The following is a 25,226-nucleotide window of genomic DNA, read 5'->3' as shown; positions in this document are numbered from 1 at the left end:
TCAGATATTACTGCCAACCCTCGCATTAAAGTCCCCCCAGGATAATCAGTGTATCTGATGCCGATATAGACATGATGAGTTTGTCCAAGTCGCCATAGAACTTTTCTTTCTCATTGTCAGCATTCATCATGGTAGGAGCATAAGTGCTGATGATGGTAACAAGCCGGTCAGAGACTTGGCTGAAGTGACTTACTCCGTGAAGCTAAAGGGGTAGGAAGGGGAAGCGGCTTGATGCCCCAAGGTGTCCAGTGTAGCTGCTCACCATTTGGCCCTGATCCAGAGGAGAGCACAGGCCTGGGCTCTCCTATCCACTCCCAGAGGACATTACAGCACCAGGGACCTTCACTTACGGCAATGGTCCCCCAAACTTTTTTTGTCAGCCCCACCCCTTTCCTGGTCTATGCCTCCCACAGAAGTCAAGGTCAGGAGCTGGGCTGGGATCTGAGGGCTCCAGCTGGGAGCAGGGCCGGTGCTGCAGCTGGGGCCAGAAGCAGGGCTGCAGCTGGGGCTGGCGCTGCATCAGGGGGTAGGGCCAGAGTGGAGCCGGGGGCATAGCGGTGCGGGGGGGCGTTCCCTCCCCACCTCCAGTGGGGGCCGGCCCAGACCCCACCATGCCCCCTGGAATGTTCCTCCAAGCCCCCCTATGGGGGGTGTGCCCCACTGTTTGGGGACCACTGACCTAAGGTGATAGCCCTTCTGGAGTAGACCTTGACTGCCCAAGGGTCCATTCCACAGATCCCTGTGCTGAAGGAGAGGATGGGTAATCCTGGGGGCAGGGTGCTGAAAGGCAGCACCATGTTTTCAATGGGAAGACAACCTGCTGACACCCTCCTGACCACTAGGCAGCACTGTGGGAGTTTGTGACATACAAACTACCATACAACCGAGGACTGGATGGAATATGGACTGGATCAGGCCGGAGGTCTATTTAGTTCGGCATCCTCCTCTCTGACAATCCTGGCTAGCACCAGCGACTTCAGAGGAAAGGTGCAAGAAATCCTGCCGTGATAGGATAACCTGTCCACATGGGAAGTTTCTTCTCAATCCTCTGTAATTAGCAGTGCCCTAAGGAAACCTCTAAGTTCCTGAAGTAGGGGGAAAGGGCAGATGAACTCGCAGGACAGTTGGGTCTTCTCCTGCCAAGCAAAGTCTGGGCAATTGCTGGTGAGAACTTCAGAACTTTCTCCTGTACATTCTCAGTAGGTTACTTGGCATACAGCGTTCCACACAAGCTTGTGTGGGAAAGGGGAGGGAGTTATATTGCTTTGACTATTGGCTAACCCAGACACAAAAGGAACGTGAGCACGGTGAGAGATTCGGAGCCTGTCACTGCCACAGAAGCTGCAGGACCATGGCATTTGTGCTGGAGAAAATAGCAAACCCTTCCTCTCTGCTTTTGTACCTGACTGCTGGGTTTTGTCTCATCTACGTCCTGCTGAAAGCGATCCAGCTGTATCGGAAGAAACAACAGCTCCTCAAAGCTTTTGCAAGTTTTCCAGGTCCCCCCAGCCACTGGCTGTATGGACACAACTCTCAGGTAGGGAAAGACGTGGGGTTATGCAGCTATATACACCATCCAGGTTAGTTTCAACAGAGAATAGATAGAGGGAAGGTAAATATAGTGAGTGGGGTATGTGAAAACTGTTTGTTAGGAAAGGATCCTGGCAGGAGGCAGTTTTCTTGTCCTACCCGCTAACAGACACCACGGTCACATGTTAGTGTCATGTTTGTGTGGGACAAATAAAAATGCAGCCACAGTAAGAATTGTGTCTAATTTTCAGCTCCAGTCCTTCAAGCAAACAGTCCCTTTGACTTGACACTTATAGTTAAACATGCTTTCCAAGATAAGGACTTTGGTGATCAAATTTAATAGGAGCCACATAAAAAAAGTTTCTTGCCTCCACTTAAGGGTCACCCACTCTCTAGGAAGTTGGTTCTGTTTGTTTTCACAGCTACTGAGCCCTGCTGTCTGTGTGAACATGAGGAATTTTTATTTCAAACATTTTCAGCGTTTCATGATACAGACATTTGGGGGTTTATGCATTTTTGCATCCAGTTGCAATCATAATAATAGATAAATGGATAGATATAAACTAAATATTCCCCTGTCATACTATTTAAAGATGAATATATAGTACTGTAGTAAATGAAGCAATGAATTCTCACGACTGTGACTCTTTTGGGTAATGCTGATTGCTAATTTGGCTCCTGAACCACTGAGGTCTGAGTATCACTGGTTTAAAATGTTGAGCCTTATTCTGCAGTGCTTTGCCACTTGCAATGTCAATATTTTTTCATCCGCATGCAATTTTGACCAGAAAAATGGCTTTTTGTCTAAAGCAAAAATTTTGCTGGGAAAATTTCATTTTTGACAGTGTTCCTTTGTTCATGCAAAACCAGAAACTGTTTTTCTTAAGCTGAAACTTTTTTAAACCTAAGAATTGTAACTTAAAACCGCTTTCAAGCACCCCCAACATTTTCAGGTTTTGGGTTCCAGTTTTTTATTTAAAAAATTCAGAGGAAAAGTTTGACAAAAATTTTAATTTTTGAAATTTCTCTGAAAAAATAGCAAATTTTCCAACCAGCTGCATCATTTCTCCAGTGCAAGGGGAGTGTTAAGCTTTACCATTGTGATTTGCAAAGGAGACAGGACTGCAATGCAGTTCCCTCTGGAACTGTGTAGCCACTGGTTTCAGAGTAGCAACCGTGTTAGTCTGTATCCGCAAAAAGAAAAGGAGGACTTGTGGCACCTTAGAGACTAACCAATTTATTTGAGCATAAGGTTTTGTGAGCTACAGCTCATCCAATGAAGTGAGCTGTAGCTCACGAAAGCTTATGCTCAAATAAATTGGTTAGTCTCTAAGGTGCCACAAGTCCTCCATTTCTTTTTGTGTAGCCACTGTGTGTAGATTTTGGTCCTCTCTACCCCAGGCAGTTTGGGGCCAGCATAGCATCTTCCCTCCATCTCGAGGTGTAGAGCCCATCATTGCAAATCCACTCCACCTGCTCCCCATCTCCCACGGAGAGGCCTTGAGCAGCCCAGATGGCCTTGTGCAGACTTTCCACACTCAAGTGATTTCACCCCTTTCTCCCTAAGCACTCTCTCTCTCTCTCTTCGCTATCATTGCAGATTTCTCAAGGTGAAGAATTAAAGAAGTTGCTGTCTTGGGCAAAAAAGTACCCCTATGCTTACCCCAGATGGATTGGAGGTTTCATGGCTACCTTAGTAGTCAACCACCCTGATTATGCCAAAACTGTGTTTGGCCATGGAGGTACGGTCATTGGATCTTATTTCAGAAAGCTTCACACTTGATGCCCTCTCCCACTGCAAAGGCCACGTGTTATTTCCACAGAGAACCATTCAGACTCTTCTTCCTGCTTGTCTCTTCTGTCGACTATTGTAATTCCCCCCTTTATACCCTTCCCAAATGCTTAGCTCTTCACCGTTAAATTGGGGCACTTTATATACGCACCCACAACGGGAAATGAGAACCAAACACCTGCACTCTCAGAAATGTGTCTGTCTTAGGGTTTCCTAGAGCACCCACCACCATAGTATCTAAGTTGTTCCTAGGAAAAGCAGCATAGAACATCTCTTAGGAGACCTCCCAGAGTCTTCAGTTGTTCTCCCTTTCTAGTGTAGGAAGCTCTAATTATTATTATTACTGTTGTGGTAGTAACTAGGGATTTTGACTAAATCGGGGCCACTTTGTTCTAGGACTAGATGCTATACAAACACAGAACAAATGACAGACCCTGTCCTGAAAAGATTACTATCTAGAGGTATTTCTCAATATTATTCCAATGAGAATGGGAAAGCTTTTTGCAAAAAGGAGGTTCTTGCCGCACATCCTAAATGCGGTCAGAGTCTGGATGAGGGTCATCTCTCAGATTGGATTCAACAGTTGCATCATGATCCCAGAAGAGCACAGCTGCCCTGGTGGATCGTTGATGTCAATGTGATCCCTGATGTGGCTTGGACCTGGCACATTAATACCTTTCAAGATCAGGCCCAAAGCCTTGATCGGGCAATAGCATCTCCATTCACTTTCTTGTTCGGCCAGCACAAAATGTCCTTCCTCAACTTTAAAAGCTTCCATGGCCTTCCCTTCCCTTTCCTCACCCATATCTCTAATCTCATCTTCCCATCATCCTCCCCAGTCCCGTGTGCATCTAATTAATGAGATGTATATAAAAGACCGTCTTTAAAATGTAGTAATAGTATGAAAAGAAACATTATTTAAATATTTAATATACTAAATAACACTAAAAGATTTAGCTGTCTAACTTCTATACCACTCATTTCCTAATTAATTGAGCTCCTTCGCCGTGACTAGAAGAGTGAATTCATACCAGAACTGCATCTAGATTTTTTTTTATGGTGTATCAACTCTTAACATTGTACTTGTCTTCTCTGTTGAATTTTACAGATCCCAAGGGTCTTGCAACCTACAAATTCTTAATTCCCTGGATTGGTATGTAGAATCATGCTTCGTCCATCCTTTTGAACAGTTTCATGAATGAATCAAGGGCATGTTATGCCCTGGAGTGTTAGCCCAGAGTTTCAGCCCTCATCCCCAGTTTCCTTGCCTCATCAGTTCATGGTGGGCCACACACTTCTCTTGTAATTTGATTTACTTTATTCCTTGCTATTATAAAACCAGAGAAGATGACCATTCTGCTATGAGAAAAGGAGTACTTGTGGCACCTTAGAGACTAACCAATTTATTTGAGCATAAGCTTTCGTGAGCTACAGCTCACTTCATCAGATGCATACTGTGGAAAGTGTAGAAGATCTTTTTATGCACTCAAAGCATGAAAAAATACCTCCCCCCACCCCACTCTCCTGCTTGTAATAGCTTATCTAAAGTGATCACTCTCCTTACAATGTGTATGATAATCAAGTTGGGCCATTTCCAGCACAAATCCAGGTTTTCTCTCCCCCCCCCCTAGCCCCCCACACAAACCCACTCTCCTGTTGGTAATAGCTTATCTAAAGGAGAGTGGTCACTAACACGGCTGTTACTCTGAAACCTGTCATTCTGCTATGGAAATCTACTAGGGATGACATGACAAACACAGGAGATACCATATTAGACTAGACCATTTCTCTATTTAATCCAGAATCCTGCTCCACAGTGACTAGTAGCTGATATTTCAGATGGCGGTGATTATCTTCCCCCACAACCAATGCACAATAGAGATTGTGCAGAGCAAATGATGCCCTCAATTACACATGTTCAACTTCATGGTCTTCAGAGTATGCCCTCAGTGCCACCATTGCAACCTCACTGAAGTCTAATGGGGTTTGCAGGTGTCACTGAGGATGCCTAAGAAGGAAAAAACCCAGCTTGACTCTCAGAAGCAAAGCTGAGTTTACAGGGCTGGTAAACTGAGCAAACTGTGTGTAGACTCAGCAAGGTGCATATGCACTGAGTTCCATAACACTGATTTTACTGAGTAGAACCAAACTCTGTGCATCAGGGTTGTTGTGGAAAACGAGTCACACCATCTGTTTGGCTCAAACAGTCTGAGGTCCTTTTATTTTTGAATACAATCATGCAGGGAGAAGGAGACAGATGGTCACACCCAGGTGCCACCCTGGTCTCCCTCTGTCCTGCCCCTATAATGCCAGTCTTATATAGTTTTTACATTTCAGTCAAATTATATATTTCCTTAATTTTTTTTATCACTCAAGCATTGTTAACAAAGCCTTATAAGGAGCCAAGGCAAACAGCTTTATAATTAGCATTGTGCTGATGCCCTTTTTTATCAAGATCTGCGGTTTGCTTGTGGCAGCGTTTTGTCTAGGGGCTTTTGCAGGTGGGGGGGGGGGGGCATGTGTACATAATAGACAGCTAGGGACTTGAGCTAGGTGAAAGGTTGGCCTAGTTTGTTATCTGTGCCAAAATACCACAGCCCAGCATATGCTCTTAGCTTAAGCTAAGTCTTACAGGATGCAGGCCTGTAGGTCTCTTGTGTTACTGCTCTTGCCAATGCTGCGTATAGTGCCTAGGTCTTGTCACAAAGTGGGAGAGGGTCAGGTCAACAATACTGTCCCCCACAGGGTAATTCTGGACATTAGTGTTGTTGTTCCTAGCTCCTGATGTTTATTGCACCGTGTCATTCCATGGCACAGGGTATTAACATTGCTAATACCTATGTCATCTGTAAAAAGAGAAGGAGGACTTGTGGCACCTTAGAGACTAAATAAATTTGTTAGTCTCTCAGGTGCCACAAGTCCTCCTTTTCTTTTTGCGGATACAGACTAACATGGCTGCTACTCTGAAATGTGTCATTTGTAGAGCTGCTGGCAAAATTTTTCTCTCCCATGCAAAACATTCCTGCTTTTAGTCAAAAACCTGGGGAAAAAATGCAGATAACTAAAATGTTGGGTTTCCAACCAAAAAAAATGGTTGCCATCAAATAAAACCCATAAAGTTCTCAGTGTACAACCCAAATTTCCCATTTTGGAAAACCAAAATATTTTCAGTTTCAGTTTTCAGTTTTTTTACCCTTTTCATTGAAAATTGGTTTTGCCCAGCTCTACTTGGTGTGGCAGAGATTTCATTCTTGCTGGGGCATAACTAATTTCAGCCTTATTAAGGGCCCTGTGTGGCTGCTATCAAAATACCAATATGGTACCACATCAAATATGGATCCCCTGTGCCCCTGCCCTCTTTCAGTAAGTGCCATTCCCGAATGGTGTGTTCTTTCTAATCCCTCATCAAGTTCTTAAGACTCCCTCTCCTTCCTCATGGTACCATCCCTCAGAAGGCAATCCACTGAGGACTTGCTTAGGTATGGAATTAAGTATTCCTGTTTAAAATGTTCCCTCTCTTCAAAGCACCGAGACTACTCTGAGTGATAGAGTAATTCATTGTGCTGTGAAGGGATCTGACTGGCTCTTTGCTATTTATATTCCCCCAGGCAAAGGATTACTGATCTTACATGGGCCACAGTGGTTCCAGCATCGAAGGCTGCTGACCCCAGGGTTTCACTATGACGTGCTGAAACCTTATGTCTCATTGATGGCAGAGTCTACCAAAGTGATGCTGGTAGGAATGATCAGCTGCAGAGCCAGGAAAATAACTGGGTCTGATGTTGAACAATTAGAAGAAAGTGGAACGAGATGTTCTAACCAGTTTGTTTCCCACACACTCTACAACCCTTTAGTAAAGGGGCCAGACCCTCAGCTGCTGTAATTCAGGGGAGCTACCTCAGCAAACATCAGTTTAGAATGTGGCCCAAGGTATTTTTCTGTCACCAGGTTTCCAATAAAGTGATACGGTAACTTTTCTCAGCCCGGGGATGGTGAACATAGAAGATAAATGAGGAGAACAGGCTGTCTGCCAGATAAGAAACTAAACTTGGGCTTGTATAAAAGAGAGCCCAAAACAAACACAGAAACTGGGAAAGAAGAGTAGATGAAGAGGAGGGCAGGAAGGAATCTAATGAAGTTCATATACTATCATGCACCATCCATGAGCTGCCCACTTCTACTAGACCAGCTTGTTGGAAGGGTCCTTTTATCTCAAAATACTCTCTTTAGCTAGAAACCGTGAATTCACAAGGATCATATGTCCCTAATAATAATTAAAGTCTCTGAGCCAAATTGATCTCTGGGGTAACTCCCCTGACTATAGTGGAGATACATCAAGAGTTGGACTTGGCCCCAAATGTCTTCAGCTTTTCAACCAGCATGTGAGGTGTACTCTAACCACCTAGAAATAACCATTATGTCTCGCCTTTTAATAAGGGTGGTTGCTAAACTTACATTAGTTTGTGTACAATGCTGGCAGATAAAACAGTTTGCTAGAGACAGTCACTCAGTTGCAGAGATCAAAGAAATTTTAGACACATCCTTTAACCCAGCTGGATTGGACTCAGATAACCAAATCCTTCTGGCGTGGCATATCTGTTCAATTGTCAATGAACTTTTGCTCAGAGGACATTAATATATGTGGAGAGACTTGTTGCTGAGTCACATCGATTATGAAACCAGTAAAAATCAACTCAAGTCTTAATTTACCTTGATTTCCAGTTATATCTGCTGTGCATTAGATATGCCAGTGGTGAAAGACGTTATAGAAAATACGTTAGGTCAACAATGCACCACTGTATGTGGATTCTCCCTTCCCCCCTCAAATTTGGATCTAGTTCCTGCCAAAAATAATGGCCTAAAAACCTATTACACAGATCAGTTTCTTTTTCACTTTGCTGAAAATAATCTCAGGATATCATGAAAACAATTTGTCTATAGAGATGGCTGTGAGTCACCCCAGGTCTGGTTCCAAACATGCTTTAGAAGTGTTTGGATTTTGGTTTCTAGTTCAGGCCCAGGACAACAAAATCCAGATTTTACCAATCCAAAAGAATGGGAAAGAAGAATTCAGATTTAGTTTTTCACTTTGGCCTGATCTCCAGCCATAAATAAATAATCCTGTAATCTGGTTCCGAAAGGGAATGCCAATCCCAGCTAACATTGTACCTTTTAGATCAGAGTCCTTGTTTACAGACCAGGGTCTAACATGCAACAGGGGTTTGGCAGGATGCAGATATGGAAAGCAGCAAAAATAAATAAAGGGCACTGAATGGGATCTCTATAGTCAGCAAAACCCTTTTCTGGAATCCCATCCCTCCTCATCTCACTCTCCTCCGTTAGGATAAATGGGAACGGCTGATCACAGTGGATAAGTCGGTGGAGCTCTTTGAACATGTCAGCTTGATGACCCTGGACAGCATCATGAAATGTGCCTTCAGTTGTCATAGCAACTGCCAGACTGACAGGTCAGTGCCAGGTGCTTTCAAATCCTAACAAAAATGTTCTTGTCAACCAGACCCATAGTAGCCTTATTTAACTGTTCTTTTCCTTCAGTGACTCAGACTACTACGTCAAAGCAGTCTATGACCTGACCTACCTGGTGTTTCATAGAATCCGCTTTTTCCCATTTCATAATGATTTCATCTATCGAATCAGTCCTCAAGGACGTCGCTTTCAGGAGGCCTGCCGACTAGCACACCAGCATACAGGTATTTCCCAGTGTCCTCCTTTTCTTTTCCTATTGTCTGTAGAATGTTGCCTAGTTTGGTGGGATTAACCTACTGTTAGTTGGTCTGTCTATGAATGGAAACCCTGGAGAAACTTATTCTCCAGGGAAGAAGAATGGTTTTAAAATTGAGGCACAAGGCTGGTAGTCAGTAGATCTAGGGCCATATCCAATGCTGGTGGAATTCCATGAACTTCAGTGAAATTCCACTGAGGATGGATTTCTATTCCTAGCTCAGTCATTCATTTACTGTGGGACTTCAGGCAAGTTACTTCGTCTCTCCACAGGTCAGTTTGATCACCTGCAAAATAGAGATGATGAATCCATTGTTTGTAATGTTCTGAGAGATCCTTCAGTGGAAGGGACATTAGAACATAAAAACAGCCATACTGATCAGACTAAAGGTCCATCTAGCCCAGTATCCTGTCTTCCAACAGTGGCCAATGCCAGGTGCCCCAGAGGGAACGAACAGAACAGATAATCATCAAGTGATCCATCCCCTGTCACCCATTCCCAGTGTCTGGCAAACAGAGGCTAGGGACACTATCCCTGACCATCCTGGCTAATAGCCATTGATGGACCTATCCATCAATGATAGTACTTTAGAAATACAAAGTCTTACTGGTTCTAAGAGACCTCATCTCCTGCACTGGTCTACTATATGTCCAGTTCATCATTTGCATTAAGCAGAAGAGCCTCAGACTCTGATCCTTTGACTTCTCTGCAGCATGACCTTTCCAGACAGACAGGTCACAGTGATGTTGAGGTGTAGCTAATATATTTGCCACTCTTGTATGCAGATAAAGTAATAAAAGAGAGAAAGACATTCCTCCAAGATCAGCAAGAACTTGAAAAGATCCAGAAGAAGAAGTACTTGGATTTTCTGGACATTCTTCTGTGTGCCAAGGTGAGTGATGGAAATAATAATGTAAACAGCCAAGCAAGTGTCATCAGCAGACACACCTGGCTATTGTTGATAATAGCTTCCCCATCCTATATATCCTCATGTCTAATTCTGTCAGCTGATAGCGGGGCTGGAAGTGAAGGGAAGAAATGTCAAGCAAGGGTGTGCAAAGGACAGTGCTCAGTGAATGAATAACTACAGCTAGTAACCATGCTGTGAGGGTAAAATTAACTCTTTCCTCTCAGTGAGTTGATTTTCACTCAGCATGTTAATCTGTACAGGAACAGAGGCATGACAGCATGTAAGTGTGAATGAGACGGTTGGCATATTCTAGGGAGGATTCCAGGCAGGTGGTGGTGTCTATACTGTGTGTAACAAGGTAAATGTTCCCTTTTTGGTTTCCTATGTACGACATCTTTAAATTTCTACGTGCCTGCTGGTCTGCCGGAGACAGCTGCCATTTGGAGTTCAGTTGAGTGCAGACTCTTCCGGATGGGAGGAGACACACACTGTGCTCTCGCTCTCCCTCCCCTTCCCCCAAGGGATTTTACTTTTATTCTTCCTTGTATTGTTTGTTTGTCTTGTAATCTTAAAAAAATATATATCCTGGCTGAAAGTACATAACTGCTCTTTGTGTAGATAAAAAAAAATAAACAGAATAAGAATTCTTGCGAGGAGCGTGGGCAGCGCATGATAGTTGCCACAAAAGCACAGAAATGCAGGGCTGGAAGAGCCCTCGGGTGGCTCAACCTTTTCAGAGACACAGGCAATACGGGCAGTTGTGTGGCACCTGTGCGGGCCAGGTACAGAAACAAAATGGCCTCCTCCACGTAGCGTGACCTCACGCACCGTGCTTACAAGGCCATGCTGCACAGAGGATGCCATTTTGTACAGATAGTCTCTGGTACATGCAGCATGTCACTGCAATGCTCTCTGCATGCTGGGCAGCTGCTGCTGGGGGAGTGGACGCCTCGGGGCCAGATGGAATTGGCCCGTGGGCCCGCTCTGGCCCCTGGGCCACCCGTTGGGCTGATCTCTGCATTGAGGCAGGACTAAGTATACCTGGGGTGTCTGTGATGGGGTTATTGGAGGGGCGTGAGGACCTGGGGGGACATGCGAAGGGCCAGGGTCAGGAGGGGGCTCTGTCTGGCAGGGAAGAAGGTGGGGCTCTGTGCAGGTGGTCTGGGCTGCTGAGACCAGGCTTCGTATCCAACTCGCTCCCCCACTGCCGTACCTGCAGCAGCCACCAACCAGCAGTTACCCTCCTCCGCCAGGGAGGGCTCAGAGAGCCGGGGACAGAAGGATGCACCCCAGGAGTACTGTCCCCCCCCCGCCTTGCCAGACAAACCCCCTCCTGACCTTGGCCCTTCAGTGGGGCCCCAGGGCACAGAGCCCCATCCACGTCACCTGCTGGACAAAAGCCGCACAGGGAGAGCGGATGGGGCCATGCTGAATGCCCAGGGACTGTCCAGCAAGGGTGGGGTTTTACTTCCCTATGCTGAATACAGGATACCTGGTAAAATTACTCGTATTTAAGCGACTTCACCGACAATCAATCAGAACTATGCAGTACAAACATTCAAATTAACATCACGTTGACCGAGCCCCTGTTAAAAAGAAATATTGTGTAGTTGGATTCTTTTTATTTACCTTCTTGTCTTTAATGCTTTAGGGTTCACACAGGGAGAGTTGACACACAAACACACTCCCATACACCTCTCTCCCATGGGGAGGGGGGTGGCCAGCTGACCCTCCCCTCCCTGCCCTGCGCTCTGTGTCCTCCATGCCTGGCTGGGCCCCCGGAACAGACCCGCTTCTCCTGGTACCTGGCGCCATGTCTTTGCGAGGCAACACGTGGGGGGGCACGCTGGGTCGCATGCCCCCCTCCCCAGATTTCTGCCAAGGTTCACACCAGAATGTGGTGTTCACACCAGAAGGGACGGGAGCTGCTTCCAGCTGCAGGGGAGGAGGAGTGGGAGAAGGGATGATTTGGCTCGTGTCTTTGCAGAGCTCATCTCTTCCCCCCACCCTGATCCCCTGTGGCTGGAAGCAGCTTGTCCGGCAGCTAACACCTCCAGGCTGCTGGTGGCCACAGAGATAACCCAGCCACCTCCTGTTCCCCAGCTACGGTGCAGCCAGAAAGGGGTTAAGCCCTAAGGATGCATTGTGCACCAGGGCCCAGGGAACCTGACTGCAGGGGCTTCAGTGAACCCGGCCGGGGAGGTGGCTCAGCAGGGGAGGGTGCCTAGGGGACGGAGCAGCCCCGCGCTCCCTGGGGGCAGGACCCAGGGTGGGGAGTGGGGGCAGGTGAAGAGGGTGCTAAGCCCCTGCCTGGGGGGCTGCTGAGAAGCCTGCAGGGTCGGGGCGCAAACGGGCGGGAAATAGCTTCCCCTCGCCCACCCCGCGCCAGGCCAGAGTTTAGCTGAGGGGCAGAGAGAGGCTTCCCCATGCCAGTGTTGTTCGGCTCCTCCTGGCCAGCGCCCCAGGCCAGAGCATCTTGAGCTTTCCCGGGGCACTGGTGCAGCCAGAGGCAGGGGGGGAAGGAAGGAGCCTGCTGGCCAGGTTGCTGGTGAGCTGAGCGCTCCGACCCGGAGCTGGTTCTCTGCACAGCACTGGGAACGGGACACACCCCACTGGCGGGATATGGAGGAGCAGCAGGGCTGGGTGGGGGGGAAGGGGCAAAGAAGGGAGAGGACAGCAAGAGGGGGAGCACGTCAAGAGCCGATGGGTGGGCAGCAGAGGTGACACGTAACCGGCCGCTGCCTAGCCCCTGCCCGCACGCACCAGCCACCGCAGCTCACAGCCATTGCTGGCCGGAAACGAGACGGGGCCCCACTGGCCGAGAGCCGGCACACAGTGGGGGCTCAGCTGGCGGACCAGCAGGGGGAGCATCCGGACCTGCTCGCTGCAGCTTTACCACACTACCAGCCTTGCACACCCACCCCCATCATTGGCCACTGGACCCCCCCACTCAGCACTGGTGGGCGGGCGGCTGGTGAGCAGGGATGCGGCCAGCAGCAGGACCCGCCAGTACTGATGGGGCGGAGACAGAAAATATGGGACAATTTGCCCATTTTTTAAGAAAAAGTTGGGACACCTGCAGAGACTGTCCCTTTAAAAACAGGATGTCAGGCCACCCTAACAAGGGGACCAGTACTCACAGGGTGCAGCTTTCTGCTCCCCTCCTTACTCTGGCCCTTCAGCGTGGCCCAGTTTGCCACCCCTGAGAGATTGCCTGACCATGGCAGGGAGCAGAAGGCTTCCTCAACTGTTACGTGGTGAGGACCGTCGCTGGCCCCTGTGAGTACCGGGCATACCACCCCCTACAAAAATACTGTTTCTTAGAAAGAGGGGGCTCGTATGAGACAAATCTCCAAAGTGGGGTCACAGCAAAAACAAGTTGGGAACCTCTGACCTAGCCCATCCCTGACAGGTGTGTGTCCAACCTACTCTTAAAAACCTCCAATGATGGGGACTCTACAACCTCCCTTGGAAGCCTGTTCCTGAGTTTAGCTATCCTTAAAGTTAGAATGTATTTCCTAATATCTAACTGCGGATTAAGCCTGTTACTACTTGTCCTACCCCCGGGGCACAGGGAGAACAACTCGTCCCCGTCCTCTTTGTAACAGCCCTTAACATATTTGAAGACTGTTACCAGGTCCCGCCTCAGTCTTCTGTTCTCAAGACTAAACAAGCCCAGGTTTTTTAACCTTTCTTCACAGAGCCCCCAGGTTTTCTGAACTTTTTATCATTTTCGTTGCTCTCCTTCCAATTTGTCCACATCTTTCCTAAAATGTGGTGCCCAGAACTGGACACAATACTCCAGGGGAGGCCTCACCAATGCTGAGTAGAGTGGAACAATGACCTCCCATGGCTTACATACAACACTCCTGCTAATGCACCCCAGAATGGTTTTAGCTCTGTGTAGGTGGTCTGGGCTGCTGAGACAAACACCTGTCAAGGATGGGCTAGGTCAGAGGTTCACATTGTTGGCTCATATTCAGTTTGTAAGCACTGAAGGTTGGTACCTGATACCCTGTTGCTGAGTAACTTGGATCTTAGCCCATCTCTGCTGCCTTCCTAATCCTAAAAGGGGAACGCCTGCCTTTGTACTCAATGGACCTGAGTCTGATCTCACTTACACTAAGTAGATACTGCATAATTCCATTGCTTTCAGTGGACTGACACCTGATTTCCACTGATGTAAACAAGACAAATCAAGCCTGGGAACTTCACCAGTAATCAAGGCGTATTTTTTCACTCCAAAAATTGCTCATGAAATGAACACTTGTTTGGGGATTATTTACCTCCCTGCTTTCCTAGGATGAAAACGGAGCTGGATTATCCGATGAAGACCTACGTGCCGAGGTGGACACGTTTATGTTTGAGGGTCACGATACCACAGCCAGTGGGATCTCCTGGCTCTTGTACTGCATGGCCCTGTACCCAGAGCACCAGCAGAGATGCAGGGAAGAGATCAAGGAGATTCTGGAAGACAGAGAGACTATCCAATGGTGAGATGTTACCTCACTGGTTTAATATCCTTTGGCTTTGGATTATTTTCTTATGTATCCAATCTGAGGAATTAAAAAAAAAATGTATCCAAGCTCTGCAATGAAGGATCAACACTTAGTATAGCAATGCTACGAAGAACAGATCCAAGGCCAAATCCAAATTTTCCTTGTGTTAAGGGCTGTTCAATTCTAGATCTTTGGTTTAGATCTCTCTCTACATTAATAAAATGCAGCAGTTTGATTGGGATAGGAACTTTAAACTATTGAAGTTGAGGAAGTTCCCCTAAGTTACGCTAGGACTGCATTCGGCCCTTGGAGTTTGAAATTGAATTAAGAATAAAACAAATCTGACAGCAGCTGTTTATTGAAATGCAAACTCTTAATATTTGGGATTAAATTTAGCATGAAAACACATCAAAGTACCTTGTAATTAATATATTACACCTTACAACAATCCTGTGAAGCAGATAGTTATTTCATGGCCCAGGACCCCATTGCGCTAGGTGCTGTACAAATATGGAGCAAAAAGACAGTTCCTGCCCCAAAAAGTTTACAGGAGCATTGACAGATCAAGAGTCTTACTCAGTGTTGCAGGAAGTCTGTGGCAGAGGGAATAGAGCCTAGGTCACCTCTATGCTTTAGGCACAAGATCACTTTCCTGTCTTCAAACAGAAATAGGCGTGTGGCATGTTTGTTTCACCCACTGATGTTGATGCTGCTGGCTAGTATTTTCAGAGTGGTAGGAGCCATTATTCATTCATACTCTCCACCTATGGTTGCTTTCAGGGATGACCTTGGCAAAATGACTTACAGCACCATGTGTATCAAGGAGAGCCTTCGCCTTTACCCTCCGGTACCTGGAGTGTCCCGACTGCTCAGCAAACCCATCACGTTCCATGATGGACGTACCTTACCAGAAGGTCTGTTTAGTCTCTTCCTTCTTAAGGGCCCGGTTCTGCCTTCAGCCGCACGCACGCCACTCCCATTGAAGTCCCTGAATGTGGTTCACGCCAACAAGAGGGGAAGAAATTCTCCTGTGACACCCAAGTGAAGATCTAGGATTTGTTGCGCAGTTTGTGGTGCTCCCATGGCCTATTCTGTCTCCATTGTAAATTGTAACATGACTCTTTGATTGTCCATTACAAATTGCACTTTCCCGTACCAACCTGTCTGCCTGAGCCATGGGCCGATTCACCCCAGGGAGGGCAGCTGGGACTGCTGCCTGCCCTACCTCAGAGACTTTGCTAGAAAGTAGCTGTGTCAGTCTCCTCCTGAGACTCCATGAGAGTCCTGCCAACTAAGTCCGTCTAGGGGATGCTTTGAATCGATGCAACCTTTGCTGCACACGTGCATGCCTTAGTGATCTCCCATCTCGACACCAGCCAGAGCTGGCTGAATGTTGTTAGTGTTGGCTGAGAGCTTCAAATGAGCCCGTGGGAATTAAGCACCCAAATCTCACTGGAGTTGAATGGAATTTGGGTGCCTAATTCCCTTAAACTCATTTGAAAATCCCAGATATTGTTTCTATTGTTTATTATTTGTACATTGGAGGTATCCAGAAGCACCAACCAAGAAGGAAGTCCCATTTGCTAGGCACTATTGCATACACATGAGACATTATACATATGATTTGAGAGAGTCTGTGCCCAGAAGAGCTTACAATCTAATGGAAACCTTTATTACTAATAATCATTCAATGGGGGGAGGGCGAGAAAGAGAGAGAGCACACCCTAATATACAACTAATATTTGCATTGAACAATTCTACTACCTCTAGACTGAGCTGTCTTAGCTTGTGAGATCAGACAAGATCACACCACAAGACTGCTTGGCCGTACATTGTAGGACTGAGCTGGAATTGCTCAGGTCACGGTCTCGTTGACTCAATAAAAGCAGAGAGCTTCATGGGAACAACAGTTATAGAACTGGATCCAAAGCCTTTCAAAGCCAGTGGAAAGACCCCCCGCATTGACTCAACCCACTTTGGGTAGGCCCAGGAGATTTACAAACTGAGTACCCCTATCATTGCTATCTTCTGTTATGTTGGGAATGATGGAGGACTATAGGGGCTGTATTGCCTAAGCAAACCTCGGCTGAATAAAATGGACCATTTAGGACATCATGGTAAATTTCACCCAGTACTTCCTGGCATAGTGTTCTACCCACCTTGTCTTGATCTTACCAAATTCTCTAGCTGCCACTCCTCTCTTCACTCAATGAGGTGGGTATGATTCTGCCAATTGAAAAATGCTACATGAATGGAAAACATTCAAAACGATCAGAAAGCAAACAAACAGAGCATGGCCTTTAATTCCAGCCTGCAGTGCCCATGGCCAGCGCGTGCTGTCCTGTCCCAGGCATACGCCTTGCAGCGTCAGTTCTAGTGGCACCCACAAAAGAGCAGGGAACTTGCAGAAAAATATGTTGCAGGTAGGGGATTGTTGGCTTTATGCTCTCCACTTGCCAGTTGGGTAGCACTACGTCAGGGACTGCTGCCCTAGCGGGGAGAGGGAGAAACAGGGCCCGGCTCAGAATCCCCCAGACCCAGAACTGTGCAAGGAAACCCCCCTACACACATGCTATCACTAGAATCCAGGCAGTGCCTCCCCTTCCCCCATCACGTGGCCTTGGGGGAGAACTGCAGAGCAGCCAGCCAGAGATGCAAGCCAGTAGGAGCAGAAGCAGCCAAAACAAGGACCTTTGGACATTCCAGTCAAAGCTGGAGAATGTTCTCTGCCTTTTCCTGCACTGTGCTGATCATCCGTTTGCTCCAACCCTCCCTCTTCCTCCTCTCAGTCTCCTTACCGTTTCACACCCCATCTGCCCCTCCTGCTCACTTCTCCTCTGCCCTGCCCCCTTCACTACTCTTCCTTCCATTTAACTGGTCCCCTCCTAACTAACCCCTCCCCACAAAATCAGTCAATCAATACAATCATGGAACTAATGTGTTTGTTTGCCGCCATCACATTGTTTCCTCTCCTTGTGTGTTCTGCCTCTTCCCCCATCCCTGTCTCTCTTGTCTGTTTTTTCGGGTTGTAGGCTGTAGGGGTCATGTGGCTGTCTCCTTCTGGTTTTCCTAATTCGTGCAATAAACACACCGCAGGAGGTGAGAGGGGAGACGTTCCCCAGCCCCAATAACTATGCTAGTGAAATATTCACCTGAGGCAGCCAGTTACTTGGCTTTAACTGCAGTCTGTTCTTCTAGGTTCAAAGTACAGCCGGCATGTCAGTCATTCTTCCCTAATCATTAGGTGCTCTTGCCCAATCTTCTAACCATTCCCTGCTTCTGACACAAACTCTATTGACTCTGTTGATAACCTGCACGTGCACGCCTGTTGAGTGTAAATTTTTTTTAAAAAGAGAGTTAGTTATTGCATAAGATTAATAAAAAAGATGAAATTCACTAAGGGCCAGATTATCCCGCCCTCCACTTTCACAAACCAAACATGTAAGTGTGCAGCCATGCGAGCTGTGAAAATCTCACCCTGAACGTAGAATGATTGTCACGCAAGTGATCGTAAAAATAGCGTTGTGGCATTCCAAGTTCTTTCTCTCCACGAATGCTGAAGATTAATATATTACAACGCCGCTTACTATTGCCATTACATCGTTGCTAATAATAGAAGGTCTGCACTCAGCACTCACCTGACACGGTCCCAGATACCTGCAGGACCACTGTGATCATGTAGTCTGACCTCTTATATTACACAGGCCAGAGAACTTCCCCAAAATAACTCCTAGAGCTTATCTGTTAGAAGAACATCCAATCTTGATTTCAAAAGTATCAGTGATGGAGAAGCCACCATGACCCTTGGTAAATTGCTCCAGTGGTTAATTAGCCTATCTGTTAAAAATTTACATCTTATTTCCAGTCTGAATTTGTCTAGCTTCAACTTCCAGCCACAGGATTGTGTTTTACCTTTCTCTGCCAGATTGAAGAGCACATTATTAAATATTTGTTCCTCATGTAGGTTCTTATAGAGTCTAGACTGTACTCACATCACCCCTTACCCTTCTCATTCTTAAGCTAAATAGATTGAGCTCTTTTGAGTTTATCACTATAAGACATGTTTTCCAATCCTTTCATCATTTTTATGGCTGTTCCCTGAACCCTCTCCAATTTATCAACAACCTTCTTGAATTGTGGACCCCAGAAATAGACACAGTATTCCAGCAGTGGTCTCCTGCTGCCAAATACAGAGGTAAAAATAACCTCTTTACTCCTACTCAAGAATCCCCTGTTTATGCATCTTAGGATCGTATTAGCTCTTTTGGCCACAGCATCACACTGGGAACTCTTGTTCAGCTGATTATCAACATACAATGACCCCCAAATCTTTTTCAGAGGCACCACTTCCCAGGATAGAGTCCCCCATCCTGTGAGTGCGGCCCATATTCTTTGTACCCACATGTATACTTTTACATTTAGCTGTATTACAAAGCATATTGATTGCTTGTGTCCAGTTTACTAAGCGATCCAGATTACGCTGAATCAGTGACCTGTCCTCTTCATTATTTACCCCTCCTGCAATCTTTGTGTCCTCTGCAAACTTTATCAGTGATGATTTTATCTTTTCTTCCAGGTCATTGATAAAAAATGGCCTAGGGCCTGCGGGACCCCACTAGAAACACACAGTTCAATGACTATTCCCCACTTACAATTACATTTTGAGACCTATCGCTTTTGCTGGCGATACGTGAGTCAGAATGGAACCCAGCTCATTCTCCCATAGTTTAATGTTGCCTCTGCAGGGCTAAAGGGAGTGAAAACATGTATGTAGAAATGACTCAAGACATTTCTCAGACAGCAGGTGTGTTGGTGAAGAAGATTAAGGGCCTTTAACAGAATAGCGTGTTTTGCTGAATAGATGTTTGCCCTGTGAGGTCACCAAGATTTTTCTTATTTTTCTTACAGGTTCTCTGGCTGCAGTGAATATTTATTCTCTTCATAGGAACCCAGCTGTATGGCAAGATCCAGAGGTACTTTTAACTTTACAGAAAGAAGAGGTGGTCACGTAGTTAAAACAAAGGACCGGGTACCAAGAGAGATGGGTGCTATCCCTGCCTCTGCCCCATACTTCGTTGAGCGAGGGATTTCTTACTTCTCCCTTCCTGCATTTCCCCAGCTGTAAAGCAGGGATAATATTGACCTTACCGAGGTGTTTTGCAATCTTATTCATGTAGCATCTGTCCAGATGAAAGGTGCAATAGATCTGCAAAAAGGAGGTTGCCCTACAGATTCTGAGTATCGTAGAGCAACAGAGGAGGGTGTGGAACGGTCTGTTTTTACACATAGTCACGTACATCCGGTGGAATAAGGATTCAAAGCGTTTTGGGGCAAATGTAGCAGATGATGCTCTTGGCTGTACCAGCAACTCCACCCAGTCACCTGGCAGCTGTGGTGAGGGGCAGTAGTACTCTGGGCCCAGCACAAGGGCTCACTCTTTAGCTAGGGGGCTGCACAGGGGATGTGTTGCAACAGCACCTCCCCAGCTTACAGGGTGATGGCATTTCCCTGCTTCGCACAGCTCACATTTGGGACAGTGCTGGCCCCTTCTGGGAGGGGAGATCACCGCCCCTTCGCAGTGCTGGCGTCAAACCAAGCAACGCTGCAGTTTGGGAACAAAAAGCCTTTGCCACAGACCTTTGAACTCTCTTCCCGCAGGTATATGATCCCATGAGGTTTTCACCAGAGAACTTGTCCAAGATGCATTCCCATGCTTTCGTGCCCTTCGCAGCCGGAGCACGGTGGGGAATATTTCGTTCACTCTCTGGGGGGTCGTGTCAGCTTCACTTTCTCAGCCGCCCCCTATTCAGTTTCACCAAATATATTCGCACAGTAAACATCCCAATAATCCAGGGGGGTTTCAAACTGGGTGTCGGGACCCCTCAGCGGGTTGCAAGGTTATTACATGGGGGGTTGCGAGCTGCCAGCTGCCACCCCAAATCCCACTTTGCCTCCAGCATTTATAATGGTGTTAAATCTATTAAAAAGTGTTTTTAATGTATAAGGGGGGGTCACACTCAGAGGCTTGCTGTGTAAAAGGGGTCACCGGTACAAAAATCTGAGAACCCCTGCAACAATCCGATCAGCACACCATCACCCTAAATTATTACAGAGCAACTCCAGAGCCATCACTCATGGGACTGAATTCTGGATCACTTGTAGGGGGAGGTATTCCATGCACAGGTGTGTGGCAGTTAAGCACATTAAAAGCCAATGGGAGCTAGGTGCCTAATTTCTATATGTGGCTTGGAAAAATCTCCCCTGTGGTCAGCAAAGATCTCTTGGCACTTTTCATTAGAGTGGGGGAGTAACTGTATCAATCTCCTTGCAGGTTCAATGGGAAAGAGCTTTTTCCACACCTGTCCCAAAACTGCCTGATAGTGGTTGCTGTGCACTATTAAACAGCTGCCATGTCTTAACCCAGAAGTGGCAGCACTACAGTGATGGGTAAAGGGATTCGTCTAGGCTATATTACAGTAGCAGCCAAAAGCCCCAATTGAGATGAGGATCCCATGGTGCTAGCTACTGTGCATACACATGAGAAATGGTCACTGACCCAAAGAGCTGGGTTGGTCCACTCAGCTAGCAAAGCGCTTTGGGATACAATTGTGAATGAAAGTTGATTGCTAAGTTCTTATAGGCTTCCCCTCCCTCTTCCAGGAACTGCATCGGGAAGCAGTTTGCCATGTACGAGCTGAAAGTGGCTCTCGCCCTGACTCTGCTCCGCTTTGAGCTGTCTCCTGATCCAGCCAAACCACCCAAGGAAATACCTCAGGTTATCCTCAAGTCCAGCAATGGGATCCACCTGCTCTTACGGAAACTTCCCTGACACCGCAGAAACCATGGAGCTCCGCACTGGAAGTCTGTAGGATCGACTCATTTTCAAGGGAGTGCAATCCATGGGTGTTTCCCGGGATAGCCCCACTTCAGCCAACCCGTTCCACAACCTTTCCTGAATTCTCAGCACCAGCTGGTTTCTCTGGGGCCTTCCCCATCCCCAGAGTTGGAGGGATGTTGTTGGGAGGAGACCTGGATATGGGAGTAAAGCATCCCAAGCGCCCCCTCCCTGGCTAAGGAGCACTCTTGCCTGTCAGCGCCATGCTCTGGGACCCGAGCTATGCAGGCTCGAGGGCAGCGCTTCTCCCCTTTCCACAGCCCCTCACGCGGTACTGAGGGTACAAACAGAGCTCTGAGTGCAATTTCACGTCCGTTCCCTAATGCAAACTGTAGAGGGCAGCACTGCGACGGAGCTAGCTCTCCTTCCCCGACAGGAGTCCAGGTGTCTCTGCAGCTCTCATCGGAAGAGAGCCAGTGATCTAGCTGGGATTTAAGGCCTCCTTACACTGGGATTTTAGGCACCCCTAGTGTAGACACAATTTACACCGGTGCACTGCAATGTGCCCTAATGCCTAAGCTCAGAGGGTAGACTGAGCCCAACCCTTATCCTCACACAGAAGCACATTGGTCTGTTTTGCACTGATCTCCTATCCATCCAGCCTTGCAGGGAGGTGTGAATTCCACCACCAAGGCCACTCTCATCCCTTATGAGGGATTATCATCAACGCTTGGTTGGGAAGATTGAAGTGTGAGCTGGGCCAAGTCTCCCAGTCGAGAGGTGGGTGGACACTGCTCCCCACTGAGAAGCTCTGGAGTTTTGGTTTGGCCCACTACAGCAATAGAGGCCAGTGAGAATTTTTGCTCCAACTCTGAACTTTCTTCCAGTGGAGGCTGCTCAGATCTTGGCTCGGAGCTCTCTGTAATTTAAACACCGACACGATGCAACATGGAGAATCAAAGATCCATGCAGGCTGCCTTCAGACTACACACACGGCTCTGATTGGCCCTAAAAAGTCACTCAGCTGGCGCCAAGATACCTCTAATTCCCCCTCTAATCCAGGATGGATACTTACATGATCCCCAGAGTAGAGCTTCCTTGTCACATTGTTTATGCTAGACAGATATTGAGGGTTCTCCCTGTGCATTCATCCTTGGAAACTGCCCCTCCCATGTAGCAATTACATCAAGATACCTTCCAGCCCAGAGAAAGGTGCAGCAATTCCCTCCTCACTTGGAGCCTGATCCCCAGTCTGTCAGTAGGAGTCTTCTTCCCATTGACTTCAACGGCCTTTGGGTCCTTCGTTTGGAGAACGTGACAGCTAACTCTGCCAGTTTGCTGATTAGCAACATTCTATGCATTCTTATGCCCATGCTATCTCGGACGCTGTGCCTTTGAATGAAAAATCTGGAGCAACCTGGAGCCGGAAAGGCCTGCCAGGGTGAGACTCAGATACCCCCTTCCAGATGAGACACCAGTTTGCATTCAGAAGGAAGGAGGAAGGAAGGTTAGCTTGTCAAATGCCCTGAATACAGCCATGCCCTGTAGAATGCAGCTGAAAGATTATGAATTGGTCAAGATGTCTTTACATATCCTTTTCAGGCTGTGAGCTGTAGACCGAGCAAACCCTAATATGCAGTATACCCTAATAGCTACCCATCTGCGAACTTTGTCACTCACCTTCCCTAGCTTATGCCTAAAGGAAAACCAGTTCAACAACTTGCCATTGGCTTTATGTTTCTCCTCTCTAGTTCTGTAACGAGCAGGATGTTGTTCAACTCCCGCTCTGGTTTGGATGTGGCCATTATTGCAGGGATGTCGGTGTTGCCCAAATGTCCCAAGATCTGAAAGAATCTCTTACCCTAAGAAAGGAAAGAGCAGATGGGGTCACTGCTCCAGGTATCCCCAAAGTGGGCATGAGAAGGACTATGCCCATAAAGGCATCACAGACAACAAAGGGGGATCCATGCGGGCATAGAATGAATTCTCATACCTTAGGGGCACTGGCTGTTACAGTGGAACTGACCCTTTAAGTAGCTGTGCACCTCTTCAGCCATTCTCCCTGCTGGGTGAATGCATGGGAGACACAACAGCTCCTGGTTGGATGTGGGAAAGAGAGCGAGATGATGACCGAGGTTCTCTCTCTCTCTGGCTGGCTGTGGTGCCTTGTGAATAGGAATACGTTTGTCCATTTTTTTTCCATTGTAAAGGCTCTCGCCTCTGCAGAGTCATGCTTGGATCTAAATCAAACCCTTTACAGATTAGACACATAGGCTCAAAACTGGGGAAATGAGAGCTGAATAGGCTTGCTGCTGAAATGGGCCTGGCTTTAGTATGAACCCATTTTCACAAGGCAAGGAGTCTGAGTTTGTCCTGCACTGAACCAAGGAGTGTACTGAACAGGATGTTCCTAGATAAAGCAAGGCCATTTGCTCCTTTCCCACAACAAACTAAAGGGGTCTTTGTTCAAAATCCTTTTCTGCACTGAACCGTGTTTTCTGGCCAAGTGGGTAAAGAGAAGAGGTGCTTTGGGGGCAGTCGGCAAAGGCTTTTAGAAGAAGTCAGAGAGAAAATTCCTAGAAGACAACAGACCAATAGAATAAGAGGTTCAATATAACAGAGCTAAATCCAGCCACTAGACAAGGCAGTATGTAGCTGACAAAACAGACTCAGGGTGAAGGCCCAGGCTGAAAGTTCAATGCTCATCTCAGACCTTGTTCAGCAGAAGCCAAGGACTGACAGCTCAATAGTAAGAGGCAGAATATAATAACATACATAAGAGCAGCCATACTGGGTCAGAGCAATGGTCCATCTAGCCCAGTAGCCTGTCTTCCGACCATGGCCAATGCCAGGTGCCCCAGAGGGAATCAACAGAACAGGGAATCATCAAGTGATCCATCCCCTTTCGCCCATTCCCAGCTTCCGGCAAACAGAATCACCCCCTACGTCAGAGAAAGGCATCTCTACACCTTTAGAGGTTTATTTAGGCCATTGGCTACAGCTGAGTCCAGGGACTGAAACCAGATGGGGAAAGCTGTGTGTCTCGTGCCTGGGACTAACCTGTGGGAAAAGCACCAAGTCAAGACAGACTTAAGAAGTAGAGAATCAATTCCTGCTCTGTGACTCCAGTTACGTGTCTCAAACCTGGACAGAGACTAAAACATTATTCCACACTCCTTAAGTATTAGAAGCCTGGTTGGAGAAATAGCTAAGAAGTCTCACCATGCTATCCAGCTAAAAATCCTTTAATTTACTCCAATTCTAAAGCTGTAATCTGAAAGCCCCCTTCAGGAGATGAGCTACTGAAAATAATGACTTCCAGAATAACTGAAGTTTTAACATCCTGCTTAACCAATGCACTAAGAACCTTTGGCCTAAGCTGCACCTGTGATTTCTGTAACCGACAGTGGATACTGCTAACGGAATAAAGTGGGAAATGCTCCAGAACTTGCATCTTGCTTGGGTTTGCAGGTCAAAGTGTAAGCTACAGAAGTGCCGGGTGTTGTGACAGGACCTGCTTTGCCTCCCATCGGAGACAATCACCGGTGAATTTAATTTATTTCATGGGTAGGGTCTGAGTCTTCTGTCTTGAACTAATTCATTTGCGGGGGAAGAGTTTCAAAGGCAAACGAGACACTTAGGTGTCTAACTCTTTTTTGAAAAATCAATGGGAAATCTCTCCCTGTCCCCAAATCAGACTCTTGGTAAAACTTTTCAAATGTTAGCTTTGTTTAAATTGGGTCCTAAGTCACTAATAGAGCCCCGACCACGAACGTGGGATGTGTCTTTACCCTTCATGACGCTGAACTGAGAGAAATAGAGACATCATGAGTCCGGCCAGTTTCGGACACCAGGTACAAAGGTCCCTCAACTCCTGTGCAGTATTTCCCTGCTGCACGAACTGGGGGTGCCGAGAG

At 47.0% G+C, this 25,226-nt stretch overlaps 1 protein-coding gene across 1 annotated transcript; it reads left to right on the top strand.

Moving 5' to 3' along the window:
* The first annotated feature begins 972 nt into the window (after nt 1-972).
* LOC140916315 (cytochrome P450 4B1) lies at nt 973-24,756 on the top strand. The gene is made up of 12 exons (XM_073357797.1): nt 973-1,537; nt 3,131-3,272; nt 4,431-4,475; nt 6,931-7,058; nt 8,666-8,790; nt 8,879-9,033; nt 9,851-9,957; nt 14,278-14,468; nt 15,255-15,388; nt 19,383-19,447; nt 20,133-20,215; nt 21,135-24,756. The coding sequence occupies exons 1-12, from the start codon at nt 1,352-1,354 to the stop codon at nt 21,301-21,303; spliced, it is 1,530 nt and encodes a 509-aa protein (XP_073213898.1). The 5' UTR covers nt 973-1,351; the 3' UTR covers nt 21,304-24,756.
* The last annotated feature ends 470 nt before the right edge of the window (nt 24,757-25,226 follow it).

Source organism: Lepidochelys kempii, chromosome 8 (assembly GCF_965140285.1).
Source record: "Lepidochelys kempii isolate rLepKem1 chromosome 8, rLepKem1.hap1, whole genome shotgun sequence".
NCBI classification, from domain to species: Eukaryota; Metazoa; Chordata; order Testudines; family Cheloniidae; genus Lepidochelys; species Lepidochelys kempii.
This window is presented reverse-complemented; position numbering and strand designations above follow the sequence as displayed.

Excerpts from the sequence above, each read along its gene's own strand:
- LOC140916315 (XM_073357797.1), top strand. The coding sequence starts at position 1,352 with ATGGCATTTGTGCTGGAGAAAATAGCAAACCCTTCCTCTCTGCTTTTG. Across the intron at positions 7,059-8,665 it reads AGTCTACCAAAGTGATGCTG|GATAAATGGGAACGGCTGAT; the intron begins GTAGGAATGATC and ends CTCCTCCGTTAG. Across the intron at positions 8,791-8,878 it reads AGCAACTGCCAGACTGACAG|TGACTCAGACTACTACGTCA; the intron begins GTCAGTGCCAGG and ends CTTTTCCTTCAG.